This window comes from Lissotriton helveticus, chromosome 9 (genome assembly GCF_964261635.1).
Source record: "Lissotriton helveticus chromosome 9, aLisHel1.1, whole genome shotgun sequence".
NCBI lineage: Eukaryota > Metazoa > Chordata > Amphibia > Caudata > Salamandridae > Lissotriton > Lissotriton helveticus.
Window position 1 is genome coordinate 596,943,706 of NC_136070.1, and position 22,026 is coordinate 596,965,731.

At 45.7% G+C, this 22,026-nt stretch overlaps 1 protein-coding gene across 2 annotated transcripts in view; it reads right to left on the minus strand.

The window, feature by feature from the left end:
• GANAB (glucosidase II alpha subunit) overlaps nucleotides 1–22,026 on the minus strand; it is a 238,707-nt gene that overhangs the window by 163,937 nt on the left and 52,744 nt on the right. Inside the window, exons 3-6 of one of the 2 annotated variants that reach the window (XM_078660605.1) lie at nucleotides 21,883–21,991; nucleotides 21,253–21,380; nucleotides 20,490–20,669; nucleotides 6,173–6,238 (exon numbers count right to left, since the gene is read on the minus strand). In XM_078660605.1, the coding sequence (XP_078516731.1) occupies nucleotides 6,173–6,238; nucleotides 20,490–20,669; nucleotides 21,253–21,380; nucleotides 21,883–21,991 (483 nt within the window). The remainder of the gene's footprint in view (nucleotides 1–6,172; nucleotides 6,239–20,489; nucleotides 20,670–21,252; nucleotides 21,381–21,882; nucleotides 21,992–22,026) is intronic. The other variant, XM_078660606.1, reaches the window with a different exon arrangement.

A 22,026-nucleotide genomic window follows, 5' to 3' on the forward strand; every position in this document is an offset into this window, starting at 1 on the left:
CGGGCACCGGGTCCACACGTAGGAAGGCCGGGTCCTAATCAGGCGATCGGTACTTTTTCAGGAGTCTTGAGGGAGCAGCCTTCACCACCGCCGGCGTAAGGAACAGCGCTTCCGCCGGTTCGACCAGTCCTGGGACCAACGGCATAAGAGGGCGAGACAGGTGCTTCTTGTGAAGCGTCTCGAATATCACGGACGTCGTAGGTGTAGGAGCCGTCACCGTGATACCCAACTTCGCAGCCCCCCTCAGGAGCACCTCCTGGAACGTGCCAATGTCATCGACCGGGGACACCCTAGTCTCCGGAGAATCCAATAGGGTAGGCGAGTAGGAACGGGTCCTAGATGATGCCGTACGGGATCTGGACCTATGCCTCCTGTGGCGATGTCTAGATCTGGTGGAGGACCTGTATCTGCTCCTCGATCTGTCCCTCCGCCTGGAGCGCGACCTTGACCTCCGAGGTCTGGGGCGTTCCGCCGGTTTCCCCGGGGCGGACGTCTTGGGCTTGGGCGGTTCCTTAGACTTAGGAGTCTTCTTGGGAGGAGTCGGAAGCCTGGGCAACGAGACAGACCTTGGCACCGGAGTCCTAGGTGCCGCTGGAAGTGGAGGCAGCGGAGGCGGGGTTGGAGCCCTCGGAGGTAAACCTCCTGGCAACGGAGGAGGAGGTAGAACAGCCGTCTTCGGGGTATACACCTCCTTACCGGACTGAGGGGAGCCCCCCACAGCCCTAGGCCTGTCAGCACGACCCCTCGACGCCGAAGAACGGTGACCAGGCGTCGAACGCAGGTCCCTCGACGTCGAGCGCCCCTTCGGCGTCGACCTTCTTCTATGCTTCGGCATCGAACGGCCTCCATGCCGCGACGTCGAGCCCGACCACCTCGATGACTATCCTTTATGTCTCGACGGCGATCTCTTGTGCCTCGACGGCGGCCTCGACGGCGACCTCGACCGCCTCGACGGCGACCTCTTCGAACGCCTCGACGGCGACCTCGACCGCCTCGACGGCGACTTCTTCCTCGCCGGAGACCTCTTCTGCCTCGACGGCGACCTCTTCCGCTTCGACGGCGGTCTCGACGACGAGGATCCCCTCGACGACGACGATGTCCTGTCCGTCAACGGCGATCGGCGGTGTCGCCTCGAAGGCGAGTGCCGACACCGGGCCCGTCGACGCCGATCACTCGACGTCGAAGACGACGACGAAGAAATCGTCACTGGGTTCGACGGCGGCCGGTGTAAGTCCCTCGACGGGCGAAGTTTTCTCGACCCAGAGCCCTGGGGAGACCGGGAGCTGGCCGTGGACCTCCCTCTCGACGTTGTGGTCAGTGCTACTGACCCAGACGGAGAATGTGGGCGTTTGCTGGACTTCCTGCCCCTGGGGAGCCCCCCAGAGGCCTCAGCATGGGCAGATGAAGCCCCTCCAGACCCGCCTTCAGCCTTCTTTCCTCGAGTCCATGAAGCCTGATCTTCTTTCTTTCCTTCAGGGTCCTGCCGGAGAAGCCCCGGCAAATCTCACACTCCTCAGGGACATGGGAAGAGGGAAGGCAGAGGATACACACCTCATGGGAATCTGACTTTGCCTTCTTCCTGGAGCACTCCGGGCATTTGTCAAATAATGCAGGCATATTTGACATTAAAGGAGTGCAAAACACCAAGAAGAAAAGCCTAAAAGTACTTAGAAAGTACCCAAATCGAATTTACAGTGAAAAAACACCAATAAACCCTTGAAAAGGGAGAGCTCAATGCTCCAGGGTCCTGCTTGCAGGAGCCGGAAAAAAGAACTGAAAGTAATTGGGACCTGCAGGGCATTCTGGGATACTGTGAAGTTCTGGAAAGTTCTCTTAAAGGCACAGTATCCTGTTCTGAGCCACATAATGGCAGCCTATGGGGCTTGTCTGTCCAGGTTCTTCTCTCTATCATTCCTGAGGGATTTTGCTGTTAAAGCAAGGGAAATCTGTACAGGCTTTGCTGTTTTGTGGATTTTTGTGGTGGAATTTCTAGTTGAAGTACTGGACAGTGTAGCCTTTTTAGGCTGCATTATCTGTCTTTAAATTCTCTCTTAAGTGTCTGTGCAGTTCTGCATTTTTCGACACTGTAAGAGATTATTTTTGATTGCTCCGGGGTCCACGCACATGGGTGGGACTAATCACTAGATTATGACTATACACAGAGATCCCCTACTACAGAAGGCCCATTGGAAATCAAACCTCCAAATCATTAAAATTGTCGGGTAGTGCAGTGCACAGTAAAGTTGACTGGCAACCAAGTCTGCCGTCACTAACTGCCCCACAAACTTTATGAGGCGAGATGCAGAACTAACAGCGTACCGTTCATGAGGCCGCCAGCATTTGTTCATAGCAAGTACATTTTTATCTGCGACTTTTCAAAAAGCCCAGAAAAATCTTCCACATTCTGCAACAAAGGCTTGGCCTTTTTAGGCACACACAGAGTTGTGACAGCATTCCCCCAAAGGGGATTATGATCCAATGAGGCCCTTCCAGCTGAAAAAACATGCTTTGAAATTAGCACTAACAACATTTCCAACCTTCATACATGAATATCACCGCTCACAACAGGACCTCCACTAAAATATACACCTTCAAAATGAAAGTGATCAATTGAGGTCCTCTCAGACCTCAAACTGAGCAACAACTATTATATACATATACATATGAAGGCGTATTAATCTAGTCATTGAAGGCATCCAAACAAGCAGCGTTCAAGATGTTAAGAGAACCCTTCAGAAAGGATAAGTGACTTCCAACATCCACTATCTTCTTCGCATCCAATCCATTTTTGTTATTAATGAAGGGCTGCATAGTTATCTTCAGTGGCTACCTTTCAAAACAACCTCACAGCTATGACCAATATTCCATAGATTAGTCTTTAGCAATTCAACCAGCAACCAATAACCGCAGATAAATCATGGATAGCAAACCTTTCGAAGTAGCTGTATCACATATGCTAGCCTCTAAAGTCCTATTTAGGAGGTCCTACCACTGGACAGTACTGCAGCTATAATAGCCTAGATGCCAAGAAGAGAACAATTGAGTAGGTCACTAAGCCAAGTTCCAAACTCTACACCTTTTAGCACTAGACAGTTCAGAAGTAATTTCTCTACAATATGGAACAAATGGGTAGTTATGGCCTCTAAAAAAATTGTTTGACTCTTGCAACTCCTATTTGATAACTGTTGACACCTACAAAAAGGCTGCATATCGCCACCTTTATGGAATAACTTTTTTTCTTAAGATGCTTTGAAGATCTTCTTAGCCAGTGTGGAACTTAAATGTAGATTTTAAAAAAACTGGCTCACCCAGGCTTTCAACTTATGGAAACTTTAATGTTGGAGATGACTTTAGTAGTGGCCATGAATCATTTCAGCACAAAGCTGCACTTCAGGCTGAGACAGCTCTTATGCGAAAAAGTTTTATAAAGTTGTACATACTTTTTGCAAAAAGATATGAGAGTTTCATTTAAAAAAAGCCCCCTTCTCATCTACTTTTTGAACGCAAGATAAACTCTTCAAAAGTTAAAAATACGGAAGGGCACTAAATATTTTTGAACGTCAAAAAAGTGCTGTCAGTCTTCAAAGTGGTTACTTCCAGGGTAGGGGTAAAAGGGCATGGCTTGAAGCCACTTACTGCTCTCTAAAAAACATGCTTTGAAATGTTCTCATATGCACAATGGCCATGTCAAACTCATGAGAAGAAGTCAAAGTAAACCATCATGGTATCACATATTTAATCTCAGACCATTTACTCTTAATCATACCTCAAATACAGCTTGAGAGTGTACTTTTCTCTCCCAGGAGAGTTAAGAGCAGACAGGAGCAATATAGGGAAGATGAGGGCACTGTCTATGAGTGGACAGAGCCATTGACACTGGCTTCTATGATAAACTGCTCAGCTTCTGTAGTGCTGCGTTGACTGTTCTTGTACTGTTCAACAGAACGGTCCTTCAGATTTATGACTAGAGGACTTGTGAGCACAGAAGTTAGTCTGTAACCTACCTCATCATCCAATAAAGAACCAGTAATTCCCAGCACTTCCATACTCCCTTTTCATAACAGCAGCGCTAAACCAATAACCTCAAACCATCCCTGACACTCAATATATGCTGTTCACAGTAACAGACTAATGACTTCATAACTAACACCAGAAAACGATGATAGTTCAGCACAATGCCTTCTGAGCCATCACAAATACTCACACACTCCAAGTAAGGACCGACCAATGGCTTAACAGCTGTAGAAAACATTAAACAGCTCCTCACTCCTTCCTAGTAATTACCAATGTTTGGAAGCTGATGTAATAATATGAACACCCTATGGAGAAAACCTACTCTTTTTTCTTTTTCTGCCCTTCTTACTATGCTACAATTGGGTTGCTGCCTCCAAGCTACACCACCTGTGTTTTAAACTGGGCTAAATGATGGGCTCAAAGTAGACATTTATCATTACCTGATAGAAATACAGACCATACAGAATATAGATCCACATTTACAATATGAATGAAACCTTAAACCACTAAAAAACAGGCTACAGAATTGCCCAAGTATGGTTCCTAGGCAACTGTAATTAGAAAAAAAGAGACTACATAGGTACCAATAGACCAATTGCGAAGTTAACCTGCTAATAATTAATTTAGGAGAAATTGATTACCAGAGGTCTGTGTAATTAACTGAAGGATTTATTTCTATTACAGATACCTTCCAAACGTAAAAAGCCAAGAAAGAAAAAACTTGTTAGGAACGGTGTTAACATAGCAGGTGTACGCTAGTCTTTCATTTCGGGTGCTTCTCAGATACTCAAATCAGGGAAACTATCTGTTGCCTTACTCAGACTAACACGTGCAAAAAAAATAATACCCTTTAGCGAAAATGCATTCAAACGTATCTCCTCCCTTGGGGTACAACTTGACCCGCCTTAGAACTGAACTTTAGACCATCACCTTCTCAACTTCAGAACACAGCAGGATGCTTATGGTGAATGAATGTAAACTTTGAGAAAGCTCCCTTGCTTTGTTTCTATATGATACACTGGAAGCAGTACTCTGGGCTCTCTTCAAAGACCCTTTGCTCTCAACTAGGGTATAAACAGTGTTTCCACATTTTATCATCATCTTTAAACAATTACAAGCAGCGTTTAAAAAAAAATATTTTAATGTTCTAAAAACCATAGTGCTTTCTGGCCTTAAATTAAAAAGGGTTGAATGTAATTACTAATCTACTGAAAAGATTCTACCAAGAAAAGTACCATCTCTGCTGGTGCGCATACCTCCAAATATTAAGAAAATTTGTACTCCGAAGAAGTGGTAAACTTTGTGGATCTCACAACAGATCTATACTGTATAACAGCAAATGCCAATTACCAGACCGCCCAACTTGCTGCACAAAGGCACACTATGCATGATTCGGTCAAAATTATCGGTTGCAGTCGCCATTTTCCGGGGGCAATCAATGCTAATTTTGATACACAGATTCCATGCCCAGACAGAAAATAAAAATAAATAAAAAAATTAAAAAAGCACAACAATGAACAGTTAAGTTAGAACCACTGAAAAAAGATATGAATCTTCAAAAAAACAAATCTAATACGGAGAGTGCTAAAAAAATGAAGGAACTTCACTACTTAGAAAGAGCATCTCAAAAGACTTGCCAAGCCTACAATTAATTGTATTGAAAATAATTAACTTGATAACCACCTGGGGAAAATTGTACTAGGTTTCTGGAGTTTATTTTAAAAACAATCAAAGTAAACGAGGTGAAAACCAAATGACGAACCTTCAATAATGATTAAAGTTTTCAAAAAAGTGTTACAAGGCCCTTTCGCTTGAAAGCAGAGGTAAATCTAAGCATGTGGAAACACGTTACTGTAGAATTGTTGCCACCATGAACTCAACTGGGTCGAAATTGTGCGTTATCCTCTCCAGTGCCACATTAGCATGTCCCTAGCACAACAGCTGAACTTCGCCCAAAATCAGAGCTTTGCAGAAGCCATGAAAAAAAAAAAAAATCACACCAGCTAGAACATGCATACTATTAAGGAAGGAAGGGGAAGGAGACCATCACTGGAAGCAAAAGCCTTAGAGCAGGGTCCATCGCTGAACAGTGCACAGGGGGTGTGGGTAAGCAGGTGTTTCCTAAAGGAATAGCGAGAAAGGCAGAAAGGGTTGTTACCTAGAAAAAAGGCTCTTCATCTTATCCCACATGCTACCGACTGTGCTACCAACTTTATCCGAGAAACTGGGGGCGGGAAGGAAGGGGCGAGGCGTTCGGGATGCACAGGAAGAACAAAAACAACAAAAAAAACAGAAAAAGGAGTTTTAGTTTTACTTGTTCCAACAGCAAGAAGACAACAGAGCAGCAAGAGGCTGACAAACCCCCAAGACGTGACAACTTCGCTTCAGTTGTATCCCTATCCGTTAGGAGTCACTGTTAACAGCAGACCTTGGCTTTCCCCTCATAATAGCAGCACTCCCAGCAGGTGTCACACTAGGCCGTCGATCCCTAGTCTGTTAAATCTGCTGCATTTGCTCCTCATAACAGAAGGTGTATGGCTTGAACCTGTATTTGCCATATACACTATTTTGAGACATCCCAACTGAAATCAAACTATGCAACTTTCAGATAACTAATCATCCAGTGTCAACACAAGAAATATAGTGTCATCAATAAGCCACCGCACCCTCCCAAAAAAAACAAATGCATTTATAATATTGGCACTTTGGGACCCCTCTCTGTGTAGTTGCACTGTGACTTTAGAAATGCTTATGGGTCCCTTTCTACACCTCATTTCCACTTCTTCAATCAAAGGTGCGCTTGGTTGCATGAGAAATCATATGTACCCTTTCTCTACTTGAAGTCTGAGAAAAGGATCATGGATATCAAAGAAAATGGGGAGAGATTAATGGATATCAAGATGCAAAGGAGTATTAGCTTTGTTTCCTTAACCTAGGTGGATGTATTGCTTCATGAAGATCTAGGCCCCCGCTAATGCCAAATGAAACATCTAATCCAGGTGTAACCCTTCACTGGTTGACAGTTTTTGGAATAAGAGCATAAAGGCAGACTTCCAACATTTACTACCCTCATGTGCAATGCCCTAGCCATGCTGTGCATCTCCAGAGAATTTAAAGAAACTAGTAAAAGTACCAAATAATCCTCTTCCACTAACCATAGTCAAATATTAAATGTAACTCTAATAGAGTGCAAGTTGTATAAAATGTAATTATGTGCATATACTGTAGAAATAAATACATGTTTTCTAAAGTTCACACAGAGGGGTTGGATCAGCCTAGAACTTTACATATTGCTTTTACAAACCAATTTTTTCGATGTTGTGAGCTTTGTAGGCAAGGATTGGCCAATCACTGATCACAGAACCCTGTTTTTACTGCCTAAGCATATTATTCATCCTCTCCAAAGACATTGCACCTCAGCCTTTTCCTTTCATCCTGGCAGTGAGACTCAAGAGCTCCACTTTGTTCTGTCTTGGGTGACCGAGGTCACACAAGTGCCCTATGATCAGGCACCTTCTTGCAAAAGCAAGAACCACAGCCAAGAAAACTTCAATTGCTCTTTTAACTGACATCTGAAGATCTCAAAACTCTCAATGTAAAGGCAATGTTGCGTATAAGGAATATAAATCTCCTCATGACTTTCAAGATATTCTTACGCAGTGGGTGGGTTTTTCCTGCACCACTGTACACTTGTATGTCTGCATTCATTTTTTAGGCAAAGCCAGGATTTTGTTTTCTTTTTCGGTTGCAGATAACAGGTCTGCTAAGCAAACCAACAAGTGACTGCCTTGGATTGCATCACCCTTAGATGGGGAGGATTATGTGCACTATTCTTTGAGGGTAACTGCTACTATTTGGATTTGTCTGGATCACCTTTAAGACCTGTGGTCTGGATAGGGGTCAGCCCAAAGTCAGAGGTTTACCTTGACTCCGAGAAGTCTATATAGTTATAACCGACACAGATATCAAACTCCACACATACAATCGCTCCAGGATAATTATTGATGTGCCATTGTGTTTTTAGTTTTATTTTGATTTCCTCATGCAGGTTGTGATAATAGACCAGTGTGGAACTCACAAAGTCAGTGTTGGACGTATGTGTAACTAGGCAAAAGCAGTCTTGGAACTCTTAAACGCACACTTGTGTCGAAGTGAAATGTGAAGTGTGAATGAGACCAGAGACTCGTCACTGTAGCTCTGGATTGTACTGTGTCACCGGCAGAACATGTGAGCATAAATTAAGCAATTACACTGGGATGTAGCTGGAGGGTGTAGTATTGGGTGATAGGCGGGCTTCTGAAAAAACAGACAGCACTACACTGCAATTCTATATAGAGACTGATACAGATAATGATGAACCAACGTTGATTTATGAATATCTTGCACACCAAAGAAAATGTAATAGTAGTGGTCAAAGGAAAAATGCTTTTTTACCCATTTGGATTACTAGCTGTTAGTTTTTTGACTGAGAGTGCACTGAGGCCTGCTAACCAGACCTCAGTGCCAGTGGTCTAACCCCTCACCAAGTGTAAGTCGAATTGGTTATCCCCAGTTGGCAAGTACTGACTTACTGTAGGAAGCTGGCTCTGTATATACTATACCAAAGTAGGGTATAGTGTGCGCAGAGTCCAGTGGATCCCCAAAGGTAGGCAGAGGTAAAAGTAGGTAGCACCTTACTCTGTATTTGTGGTAGTGTGGCAAGCAGTAACGCTTTATCAGAGGGTAGTGTTAAGCTTTTATTGTACACACTCAGGCAAGAAATGATGTCACACAGTCAAAGACTGAACTCAGACCAATTTGTTTGTATAAAAATATTATTTCGTTTTATTTTATTTTATAGAACCAAACCAGCCATGGTACAGGTAAGTGTAATAATACTTTGCAAGAATATTGCAGGTAAATACAGTTTAAATGCAGTAGAATGCAATTAGATTGGTTACAGGTAAGTCACTTGTTCATACAACAGTTGGAATTACTTCCCAGTTACACTTGAGATTACTTTGTACATTACTTTTCAGATTACTTTTTAAGTTACTTTTTCTACTGCGTGTGATGTGTCTAGATATCACACTGGAACATTTCCTAGATAAAAGGTAAGTAAATCAGTTTTTGTACATATGCAGTTTCAGTTCAGTTCATAGAGTCTTTATTTCGATTGTAAAACCATAAAAGACATTGCAATTAATTAAAAATTTAACAAGTTATAAAATACTTGGTTAAAATAATTGGGTCATGGCAAAGTACATTGAGCTAACAGAGACAATGACACATTTAAAACAGAATATTAAACCACAGTTCGACGACTCATATTTTAAGACAATTATTATAAAAGAGAAAATATAAAACAGGATAAGCCTTACGGCATCTACCCCATTATACTACAATGTTTCAGCTTCAAGCTGCCCCACATCCCGCAAATGGTTTAAAACAAGTCACGTCAGTGTACCCTTGAGTTTATTAGCCCGAATCACCCATGCCCAACTCAGGAATTTTGCAGTGGCAATAACAAAAGGTTCCTGGGTACATGTCTGTAAGATCCTCAGGGCCTCAATGGCAACTCTTGTGCCAAGAATAGTACAGATGGTTTTAAGCCATTTCCTCCTTGGTAACCTGTAGGCCGGGCAGACAAATAATATATGAGAAATGGATTCTGACTGTGCCAAGCACAAAGGGCACAATTCTGTCGTGGGCTTGAGCCATCTACTAGTGAAAGCTCTAATCGGTAGGGAGTCTACCCTAAACTGGTGGTAGAGCTTCCCATCCATTGGTTTTGAAATAAAATCCCAGTAAGGGTCAAACCCAGGCTCATGTTTTATCAATGGAAAATCCCTAGTCAAGGTAGGTCCTATGATGGAAGAAAGTGCTTCATCATCACCCAGTCCATATAAACAGCCTTAAGCTCTTTTTATGAGGGGAAGGGGGTCGATTGAGGATTCTACCACAGTTCACCCATCCCCATTTCTATTAGGGTTTCTTTTATATACTGAAGCCACCTGATCTTACTTAGGGTCCTGGCACCCCGGAAATCCAAGAGGGCTTTGGCATACAGTGAGAGCTCAGGGGTGGCCCATAGCCTTCTCCAAAGGGCTAACGGCTAAAACGAGCCAGGTCCTCAATATGGAGACAACCCAAATCCAGAAATAGGGGCACCAATGGAGTAGATTGAGGCAAATCTATTAGTGCCCTAGTAAATTTGTTTTGGGCGATAATCAGGGGTGTGATATCGTGGACCCATAATTCAGCAGCATATAAAATAGCACTTGCAACTTTGGAATTATATATTTTAAGGGCAGGGGCTATGGGTTTGGTGAGTGAGAGCCTGTGTTCTTTTAGGAGGACCACAGGCAGCTGCGCGTGCTTCAAAGCAAGCGTGTCTGTGGCTTCCAATTCAACTTCCTGTTTAACCCATTCTGTGCTGGTGACGGAACCACTCCGTCATCAGCCACGGACGCGCTGTGCTGGTGACGGAGTGGTTCCGTCATGGCGCAGCCGCCCCGCCTACGCGGCGTCAATTCCGCGCCTGCGCGGCTGTTTAATTGAGCGGGCGGGGCCGTGACGGAACCACTCCGTCACAAGCACAGCGTGCCCATGGCTCGTGACGGAACCACTCCGTCACGAGCCACGGGCGCGCTGTGATGGTGGCGCCGCGCAGCCCCCTTTCCCCCCAGCGCCGCGGCGGAATTACTGCTGTGGCCAAGGGGTTAAGGTTATCCCCAAGTAGGTAAACGCATATGCAGTTTCTTAAGGTTTCATAGAAACCAACTCCACACTTGGAAATATGTTCACAAGAATGCAGTCAATGCAGTCCTATGGGAGAAAACCAGGTTACTGGTTCAACGGAAAGTACTTCGGTTTGGGAGTTGGCTTTCTGGGCTTAGAACAAGGGTTCCACCAGGGTCAAGGATGCACTCTCAAAGCAACCTCAGCGGCACTAGGGCGGTCGAGTTCTGAGTGTTGAGGCCCAATGTTATCTATAGGGGGCCTCCAGTTAGTGGATGGTCACGAGCAGCCACCAGGTTGTGGGAGCAAAGCTCCTCGACTTCAGCTTAGGGCAAAGAGGGATCCAATTTAGCACACAAGGTGCACCCACAGTGGCCCAGGGTCGGCCAGGTGCAGGGTGCCATTTTGGCATTGGGTGCCCTGTGGTTTTCACTGGGGAATCTCCGATTGCATCAAACACGGCAGGATTGGGGACGAAGATTGCTGAAGGTGACAACCGGTTGGAGAGGTAAGTTGGGTTTTCTTGGGATGCCAGGACACCGTCGGCTGAGTCACCCAAGGCCGTGGGACGTCGGGGGTGCAGGGGTGTCTTTTGGTGTCAGGTTTTTCTCAATTGCTCCGGTCGGGGAGGGATCCTCAAGAAAGGGGCTGAAGGCATCGGCAACTTGAGGTAGGTCAGGGATCACCTGTCCCCAGCTCAGGATCGCCAGGGAGACCTCCTCGTGATGTTGGGCCACTCAAACTCAGGTCATGGGTGTCGAGTTGGGCTATGTCAATTGGTGTGCTACTCCTCTTCTTCCTTCAGCATGGCTCTTCGGTCCTTCTTCTTTATTCTTGTTTGAGGAGGCAAGGTTCAGGGTTGCCCTTAAATAGTAAATTTACGGGTGTTACAGGTAGGTACAGGTAGGGACCAATGGGCTACTTCCTTGGGGTGGGTACAAACCCTATTATACCACCCTCCAGTGGGAGGGGGGAATAAGCCTCACTCTGGTTGGCTGGGTACCCCCATCTTCAGGATTGCAGGAACTGAGAGTTGTGCTTCACCTCGCCTCCCCACCTGAGGGGTGGAGTTAACAAAGGGGGGCACATCTCTCCTCCTAACTTCCCCCCCCCCCCCCCCCCCCCCCACTGATTCTCCCAACCAAAGTGGGCTCTGAACCAGTGGGGGCCAGTTGCTAGGAGCAGCAAATGGCTGGAGAGCCTCACAAAGGGAGCAAGCTTTTGAAGCTTCCCCTTTGTGGAGCCAGCCCATCCTGGGGGAGGAGGCTTGGCACCTCGACACAGGACCCCGACTGCGGCAGGCTCTTGACCCAGGGGTCCAGGACCATGTCTGGTAGTGGCAGACGGCGAGCAGCCACTCAGCCAGGACACTACAGTTAGGTCATTTTTCAGGGGGCATCTCCAAGATGCCCTTTGAGTGCACTTTTCCTTAAATCCCCGCCTGGCATCAGTGTGGGTTTAATGTGCTGAGAAGTTTGATACTAAACTTCCCAGTTTTCAGTATAGCCATTATTGTGTTGTGGAGTTCGTAATGACAAACTCCAAGAATTGACTTAAGACACTGTAGGGGTAGAGGGCTCATGCATCTTTACCCTCACCACTGGTATAGTGCACCCAGGTAGAGGGGTGGCTTACCTATGCCAGGGCAGTGGGTTGTAGGCATGGCACACAGGGATGTGTGCCATGTCGACTCTTCACTTTGTTCTGCACCAAAACACTCAGCCAGCAATGGCAGTGTGTGTGTGTGTGTGTGTGTGTGTGTGTGTGTGTGTGTGTGTGTGTGTGTATAAAGGTACAGGGCCTCTAAAGGTGGCACAATAAGTGTTGCAGCCCTTAGAAGCCTTCAAAGATCACAGTGCCCTTGGTACCTATGGTACCTTTTACAAGGGACTTACATGTGGCCAGAATGTTGCCAATTGGATTTTGCAACATTACAGTTTAGGAAAAGAACATAGCCCTGGATACCTGGTTGCCAGGTACCCAGGGCACACTCGGTCAAAGTGCATCAACATTAGGCAAAAAGTGGGGGGCAACCATGCAAAAAGGGGCCCTTTCCTACTCTTACTTATAAGTCCCTAGTATATATGGTAAGGGTCCCAAGGCTATCCAAGGTAGAGTATCCGCCCAGGGTTGCAGAACTGATTGCACCTCCCAGTGTGAGATAAAGAACAAAATGACTCCCAGTCTACAACTGCAGACTGGAAGGGTAGTGGTGATACTAGTAATTTGACTTTGCCATTTAACTATTTACAAAGCCCCCACTTCCCTTAACAATATATGTAAGACTCCCCTAAAGGAAGGCCGTTACAGCCATTAGGCAGGGAGCTGTATATTATTAAGTAGGGTATGTATTTTATGTACGTCTTAACAGCAACACTTCTAAGTTGTCGTTTGGCTGTTGAAAAGTTAGTAGCCCATTGACTAATACAGGGTTACCAGCTGGTACCTCGGCGTAGCTAACTTCTGATTTGGACTACTTAACAGGGGCTTGTAAGGTATCAAATTAACCGCAGCATTAAACCTGACCTGATGCCCAGGTCGAATTTAATGTCACTATTAAAGTAACACAGCGTTTAGGAAGTTGCAACTATGTGACCAGCTCGTCCAGTAGACCCACACAGCCACTGGCCAACAGATATATTTTTGCCAGCCAGAGAGTAGTGTGAATGACTCCCAGGCTTAGGAACAATAGAAGCCCGCTGCAGGGAGAGGGGTCACCTTCCACTTGCAGGAAGCCACTCAGGGTGTTTGTCCAAAAGGTGAGTATAAAGGCGAAGCTGCCTTTGATGGGCAAATGGCAATAACACTCCTGAGGGGTTGCTCTTTGTTCAGGTAGACAGGCTGGAGACAGGAACAGTGAGGGAAGATCAGTGCCCAAACCGGTTTCCCCGTGGTAGCCTCACCTCTAGGTTAGCCCAGAGGTACCCACACATCAATGGTGGGCTACCACGCTCCTACTAGCCAGAGAAGGGTGCAGACATCTTGGTAGTGAGCAGAATAGTGCACTCTGGGATTGTTCAGTGCCACACATTGCTGGAACATCGTCACCAAGAGGAAGGGGACCTGGTAGCCCATTAGCTAGTGACTGCATTGTCCCCTCAAGGGCACTTTCCCGGGATAAATATGGCACCCCCGGCACCCTGAAACTCAAATCACATAGGAACTGGAACAAAGACCGAAGGAGGACTACCCTGCTGACCCCTGGGCCGCACAAAAGAGGGTGCACCATAGGCTGGACATCCTGTTGCACTGTCAGCTAGCAAAGTTAGGACTGTTCCTGTGACTCTCGACTCAGGGAGAAGTCATCCCCAGACAGAAGCAGGGACTCCAAGGGTCAGTTGGCTGACCCAAGGGGCACAGCACCAAGGACATTAGACCTGAAGAAACACAAACCGGCAAGTTGGTAGCCACTTCAGAGAATTGCCACGGACGGCCTCTGGCCGCCCCAAGAGACAGATCCCAGAAGGCCAAAAGTTGCACTAGAGTCAGCCGGACCCTGGAGTGTCATCAGAGTCCAAACTGGTTGCCCAAGAGGGACACTAGCCTGCACCAAAGGATTTCACTGTGTTCAGAGACTGATAGTACAACCACAGCTGGCCTTCAACTGTCGCAAAGCAGACTTTGTGGGATCCCAATCTATGCCAGGTCTGCTGGCTTATTGGTCTAATGCGTCCACTGTAGGCGCCTGTGTTCAACCTCATGGTCACAGGTTCAGATCCCGGCGGGTTCACTCAGCCTTTCATCCTTCTGTGGTCAATAAGAGAGTACCACTGAGTTGGGTAACAAACATCTGCTATTTAGCGCCAAGATACTCTTCAGGGTGATCGTGCACTTTACAAATACAAATACAGATGATATGTTATGTGGCAGTCGCCCCACACGACCCGTTGTCGGAGGATCCCAGTCAACCGCACAGCAACCTAAACTTTTTTTTATCCTGTATCCTCAGCATCAGATCCACTCCATTAAAGTCTATGCCGGTAGTGCTGCAAAGTTTGGAACTGGACTGGAAAACGCTCTGGTGGCTAGATAACTGTCCAATTCTACCCTATTGCCCCCCCAGCCCTTCTTCCGGTCAGATTTGGTTGCCCAACCCAGAGTAGCGAACATAACTTGTTTTCAACAGTTTGCAAACTGATGAAACCTATAAAAATCTGTTTCTACGGAACCCTTGGATGGAATTTGCTCACCAAGGACTAACAATTCATTAAAAAAAAACTATTTTTTAAATTGGTGTGGTGTTTCTTTTGTGTTGTGCAACTTTCCTGTTTCTTTGTTTGGTGCCGTTCAATGCTTTACACTAAGTTTCTTTGTGCAAACCTTGCTGCTCAAAGTCATTGCTACCCAGGGTTGAGCTTAAGGTTTTACAAATGGGCCTGACTGGACCCAAGATAGTTTTTGCGCGTGTATTCCATGGTAAGTCTGCATAGCCATACCTTCTAATACACCCAAATCCTTACAAGTGGTATAACAAATACATTGTGCATTTCGCACACAGAAGCGGTCATTAAAATGCAATGAATTGTAAACATGAAACGATATTTCATGACAACTCTTCCTTAACATGAGGGTACGAGCCTTCAGATTTAAAGCTGTCCCATAAGCCAGTAAAGCTTCTTATCCAGTTCAGATGCTGAAAGTTTAAGGGGAAGGAGGCAAATGACCAAAGCTTAAAAAAACAGTACAGAGGAGAACATGGTGTGCTTGTACACTAGTGGGACAATACACTGTTGCAGTGCACCTGCCATCTCCCACCACTCTTCAGGCACCAAACTCCTGATCAAGGGAGAAGGGTAGTAAAGCTGTGTCCCTGAAGCCAATACAATTTGTTCTAGTAGAAAAGTGTGGTTCTGTTGCAGTAACCCACCCACTTTTTGCCAGATTTCTGATGCACTTTAACTGAGTGTGCCCTGGGTCCTGCCAATCAGGTACCCAGGGTATGTGTTCTTTCCCTAAACCCTCTACCATTGTTTCCACACTTGGCACAACTCTGACCTACCTGTAAGTCCCTTGGAAGGGGTACCTATGGTACCAAGGGCATGGTAGCCAGAGAAAGGCGTCTGAGGGCTGTAGCATGTATTATGCCACCCTTAGAGACCTCACCACCAACATGCACCACTGCCATTACAGTCTGCGTGTTTTGGTGCACCTAAAATGTGAAGAGTCAGCATCGCAAACATCCCAGTGTTCCTTGCCAGCATGAGGCCAAGTAAGTCACCCTTAAGGCAGGGTGCCCTATACCTCCTGTGAGGGCCTATCTGCATTAGCAGACAGGTCCCTATAATATCTAAGGCCATTCTTATATATTTTAAGTGTCCAGTGAAGCCATCCTGAGTATATGGTCCTAGCATCATAATGCCTTTACTGAATCCTGGGATGCTTGGTATCAAACATCTCAGAATTATACATCTGCACTGATTTCAGAGACAGATGTATTATTCCCTGCACTCAGGGGTCCCTCCTAGAGGGGACCACTGAACCAAACCAACCACTGGTAGGTTCCTGACGGGTGAACACCAGCCTGCCACCACGAGACAAGTTTCTGGACCCCTGGGGTGGGAGCCTGCGTTCCCTGGGTCCAGAAACACAGCCTCTCCTGGGCGGAAGTTTTCACACCTTCCCATTTTAGGAAGAGCCATCTGGGGCAAGGGAGCTTCAAAGACCTTGCCGTCTTTGCAAAGCAACCCCCAGGATCTTCTGCTATCAGGAGCAGGCCCCGTTCCCGTCTCACCACCTTTTCGGAAGGAGGACAGGCGGGAAGGTGTGCCCACCTCTGCCAACCCTTGGGTGGGGGAGGCGAGGTGAAGCCCACTCTTCGGTGTCCGCCATCTTGCAGAGGGCAGGCACCCTCAAATCAGGGTTAGAGATTGAGCCCACTTCCCCCACGTGGGGTGAGAGCATTAAGGGTGTAGTCACCCTGAGATCAGTAGCCCATCGGCTACAACCACAAGACCCCTAAAAACGGTATTTAATTGACAGCCCTGAACCCAGCCATTAGACAACCTAATAGGATTGGAATCCCGAAGACGTTGCAGCAGTGAAGACTTCGGGGCCAACTATTTTGGGTCCAGCCCTACTGGCCTGCCTACAGCTCAGAAGAAAACAACAGCTCCAAAAAGGATAAACAACCTCCAGATTTGGTGAGGATTGATGCCACACTTCTGCAAAAACTCAAGACTCCCAAGGACAGCGGCCCTGCCCACAGAAGAAGATCCAGCCCCTGCAGGACCAAGAAACCCTGCTCCAGGACTTGCCTCTGCACCCGTCGTCCACGACCAGCGTCCAAACCATAGAGGAGTGTCGCCTTCAAGGTTCCGTGCCTGCAGCCTCTTCATGATGATCCCCTTCCACTCCGACCAGAGGGGAAAGCAGATTCCTGACGTCAAAAGGCACCCCTGTAGTCTCTAGCCCTGCGTCCTGGTGGCCCAAACCCTAAGTCTCCCGATGTCTAGGGACAGCTCTACTTACCTGCCCAGCTGTTCATTACTCCTGGAAGACTTCCTGGACCGAGCCTGCAGCTGAAATCCAAAGGCAACAACCCCCATAAGACTGCATTGTGCTCCTGACACAGTCTAAGCACCCTGCACCCAGCCGTTCCAGTGCCGCTAGTGGTGTAGTCTTGGTGCTAACTTGGGACCCCCTTTGCCCTCAACTTACCTCTAGAAGCTGGTCTCCCACAACCGGGTGGCCCGCCCGTGAGCAGCAACCAACTACGGTGCCCCCTAGCCCCATTGGCACCCTGCACTTTGCACCCGGCTGCCCTCGTGCCGCTGGTGGTGCACTTTCAGTGCTGAAATTAACCTTGGTTCTACATCCTAAAACTTAATTACCAAAACCGTTTACTTACCTGTAAACTTAACACTGCTTTTCCCTCCATAGGATTGCATGGTGGGTTTTTCTCTGAAAATGGTTCAGTTGATCCAGTTATGTAATGCAACAAAAGTAACTTAGAGTCTTCAAATGAGTTAATCTGCTTGCTAATGTACTACAATGTCCAAAATGTGTAATTAGTTTAGGAGTGCAAAACTAGAAAAGTAACTAGAAAGTAATATTGAGTAATCAACAGTATTCTGAAGAGCTTACAACCAATTTCTTGACTGCAAAGTAATTTGTATGCTCCTACAAAAACCAGTACACACTGTATCTTGAAAAGTAAAATTGTATTTAAAGTATCACTTACCTGCTACTGAGTAAATCTTGGTTCTAGTTTTAAAAATAGCAAAGTAACAACCTTTTTATACAAACAATTGGTCTGGATTCAGTCTGAGTGTGTGACATAATTTCCTGCATGCGTACAACAAATGCTTATCACTACCCTCTGATAAGCCAGACTGATTAACCTCACTGCCACAAAAGAGTAAATTATTATCTACTTTAGCCTCTGCTATACCTCTGAGGATCCACTGCACACTAAACCTTCCTTTGATATAGTATATACAGAGCCAGCTTCCTACATTTCTGAACTGGCTTTAGCACTTCACCAACAGTATGTGATCAAGAAAACCACCACACTCCTGCTATGATCAAATTTTAAAGCTGTGTAATATAAAGAAAATAAAAAGAATGTGAATTTTTGTAATGTAAATGGTCTTGTCGTTGAGCGACCCGTTAACCACTGATCTATGAGCCTGTTCAGTCGCCATTAATTAATGTTCCACTGCTTTGTAACTAAAGCACCTTCTTTCCAGACATTAAAAGAAACATTTAAATGCGCTGATTGAACAAAGAGAAGGTAAAATATCACAAGGAGATCCTGCCTCTTCTCGGAGTCCTTGCCCATGGGATTGCCTTAGCTTGGAGGGGTGCACTTTTTAAAGAACGATTTGGCTCAGGAATCGAACAGTCCCGAGCACAAAATAGAAAGCTTTCTAGTTGAAGCCTGTGTAATGGGAGAAAAAAGGTGGGGAATTGGAGGAGCGGGGGATGCTGAAGTGTTGGAGAAGGTCTAACAGCCTTGTCTTCTGTGGCCCAAGTGTCAAGCAGTCTTGCTTTCATCAACATTAGGAATTCTGACAATGATCTGCCCTAATAAATTTAAATGTTTATGCCGATTACTGCAAATCGCAAGCTTTCTGCATAAGATTCAATACTTGACAGATTGCAGAATTGTGGCTATTTGGATTTTGTAACCACAATTGTCTATTTTTAGATACTGCTAGTGTATTGTTTAAAATCTGGAGCTGGGCACTGATACAGTAGTGACCCACATATACAAAGAATCTCAATGCCAGTGAGTAAGGCACAGAACTTGCTGATTGAGGGCAGCTCAACTAGAGGAGGCACCTGCAGCAACAACATTCATGCTAAATGAATATTTGCGTTATATATATATATATATATATATATTCCACAACACTTTTCCCAAAGGAAACTTCTCACCGTACTCACAGCTCCGTGCTTCTTTGCAAACAACGTATTCAACTCATCCAATTTGTGTAGTTCAAGGGTGTTCATTCAAATCATGCCAGCACACCCCTACACGTTTCAGTCTCAGCCGAGACCTTGTTCACGGGGATAACGGGATGTTTTCATTATACCCGTGAACAAGGTCTTGGCTGAGACTGAAAGGCGTAGGGGTGTGATGGCATGCTTTGAATAAACACCTTTGAACTACACAAATTGGATGAGTTGAACATTTTTTTGCAAAGAAGCACGGAGCTGTGAGTGCGGTGAGAAGTTTCCTTTGGGAAAAGTGTTGTGGAATTTGAAACGGCTTGGTCCTGCCTTACTCGTCACGCAGCACCGGAGAAGCTCCCACTTGGTCTAAAAATTGGGACCATGCAGAAAAGGATATATATATATTTTTTTGTTTTTATGCAGATGGTCCTCAGGTATTGTTTGGCTGTTTATACACCTCGATTCACCAAGAGTTCATGTCCAATACATTCTGAAAGGCCTAGATTGCTCTATTCCAGATAGGTGCTTAAAACAATGTACTCTATTCTCAGAAATTCCCTCCCATGCCTCATCTTTACTCTGTGACTTCCTATCTCTGGACATCTGTTTGCTCTTCTAACCAGCTTGCAAACCCACTAAGGAGGCTGGAGGTGGTGTTTCCCCTTTAATACTGGTTCTCCAGGAAAGGCATCTTCTAAAGTCACAAATGATCAGCCAGTCATCAATAGCCTCACCAAGCTCTTTTGAGTAAGTTTTAAAAAAGGGAAACTGAGGATAAGGTTTTCAGGAGCAGGGCGTTAGAGACAATCACCATTATCGGTGCCCAAAGAAAACAATGGGTCTTACAATGTCACTACTGACCAAGTGTACACCTTCAAATTGACTGATGATGGAGAAATATAACAAGGAGCATGGGACACTATAGAAGTTCAAACACATTGTGCCTTAGAAGAACATTACCCAGCTGCACCATTTTGAATACTGTAAATCGGAGCCTTTTAGGATGGAATGCTCCATTCTTACCCAAACCAATGGAAACCCATCATCCAAGTGTATACCCAGAATCCCAATCAAATTCAATTTAGCACCGAGACGTTTTGTGGGAAGCAGGGGTACCTAATGGAGTACAAGGCAGGCCTCAAACTGTATTTTATTCCTCTCTAAAGTGCCTCCTACATCGAGAAGCAGCAATTACAAGAGCTCAGAGAACATTTTAGCACAACTTCATATGGTGTCACCAACAGGAAATGGATGGGACTCTATTTTCTTATATACCACACACAATCAAGCTTTCACACTATTGCTTCACACCCTCTAACCTCCACCCCCTGCTCAAGTTGCGCTGTCCTGCTACTCACGAATCCTTCCTCTTGCGTAGATGCTCAAACATCAGCAGACCACGGGAATTAACACTGAGCACTAGGTCCCTGCCAGCGAGCAGGTCCATGCGGAAAGGCTTGGCAGTGATGATAAGCTTGTGGTAGTTTCCACCCAGGGAAAGCTCTACACTCTCCTCGTCTTTGCCAGTGACGGTCAGCCTGAGGGGACAAGGGTGAAGAGAGACAAACATATCAGAAACCTTGCAGCCCTTGCAGAGCATAAGAATGACCAGAAGATATGCCTGTAGCATACTTCTTCGCTTAACAATGGAGGGCTTGTTCAGGTGGTCATTTAACTGGGGGTATCAATTGAAAGTCATAAAACAAAAGATATACATAATTCACAAATTGTACAGGGGTACTTCATATATCCTGCTCATATAGGTAAAATAGTGTTCCCATCAATATGATGTTGCACTCTCCCGATGCTGTGCATTTATGCAGGCTATGTTGAGGAGAAATATCTATGCAGGCATATCCAGAGCTCAAAGCCTTGTCAACTGTGGTGTTTGCAAATCTGTCAGACTGGAAAGCTAACCTATCAAAGTAAGCATGGCTTATTTAGTCATTAAAATCTGTTTAGATGGGTAAAAGAGATGCCTATTGAGGTGACAAGAGAAGTTCAGGGTTGAACTGCTAGATTATTAAAATAGTGCAGCTTACAGCAGTCTATATGCTTACATTGTGATTCATCTACAGGGCACAGGCTATATACAAGCAAGACATATAGCAGGCCACTTACTGCAATGTTTGAGGGTCATCAATGAGGACATCAGGAACTTCGTATCGCGGCCTCAGAGGATTCAACTCATTAATTCGGAAGCGTGTCATGTTCCCTTTCAAACTGTAAACTTCCAGCAGCAATGGAATCTGAAACCAGGTAAAGGAAGGACACTAGGGTCAGCCAACGGCAAAAGTAGTAATTAAAAGAATAGAGGGAGAAATAACGGGTTAGAGGCCCTCCATAGCCTCCCTGCCTAGAGAGATCCACCTATGCGCTTTACAGACTCTGCTTCCCAAGTAGTGCTCTTCTTTGTTGGCCTCACCACTTTTCCTGCTCTTCTAAGGCAGGCAGAATTTCCTTGCCCTTTAATCAGATACCATCCTTTCCCACAGACCCCCACATTGTGGTCTGTTGCCTTTTTTGGCATCTCAGTAGCCTGACATTGTAGGGAGTTCAATGTCTTTTTTGGCTTCACTGTAGCCTGTCACATTCAGACCGTTCAATCCATTCACCTACTGACTACTTGATGTTCATTCATGAATCTGGATTCCTTGCGTCCTTTACAATGTAGGAGCTCAAAGCATCCTCTGTACCCTAGACACAGTGAGCAAACACTTTATCTCCCAATTTAACGTGTTAGTCTCTCACCTTGTTGGCTTCGTTCATCAACTGGAGGCTAGCACGGCTCTCTGTCACATCCAGAGAATCCAGCAATGCCCTGTATACAGAGCTGCCATGCTTCAGCCCACGCTGTCGTCTGTGAGGAGAAAAAGAGCCAATTAGGAGAGAAGG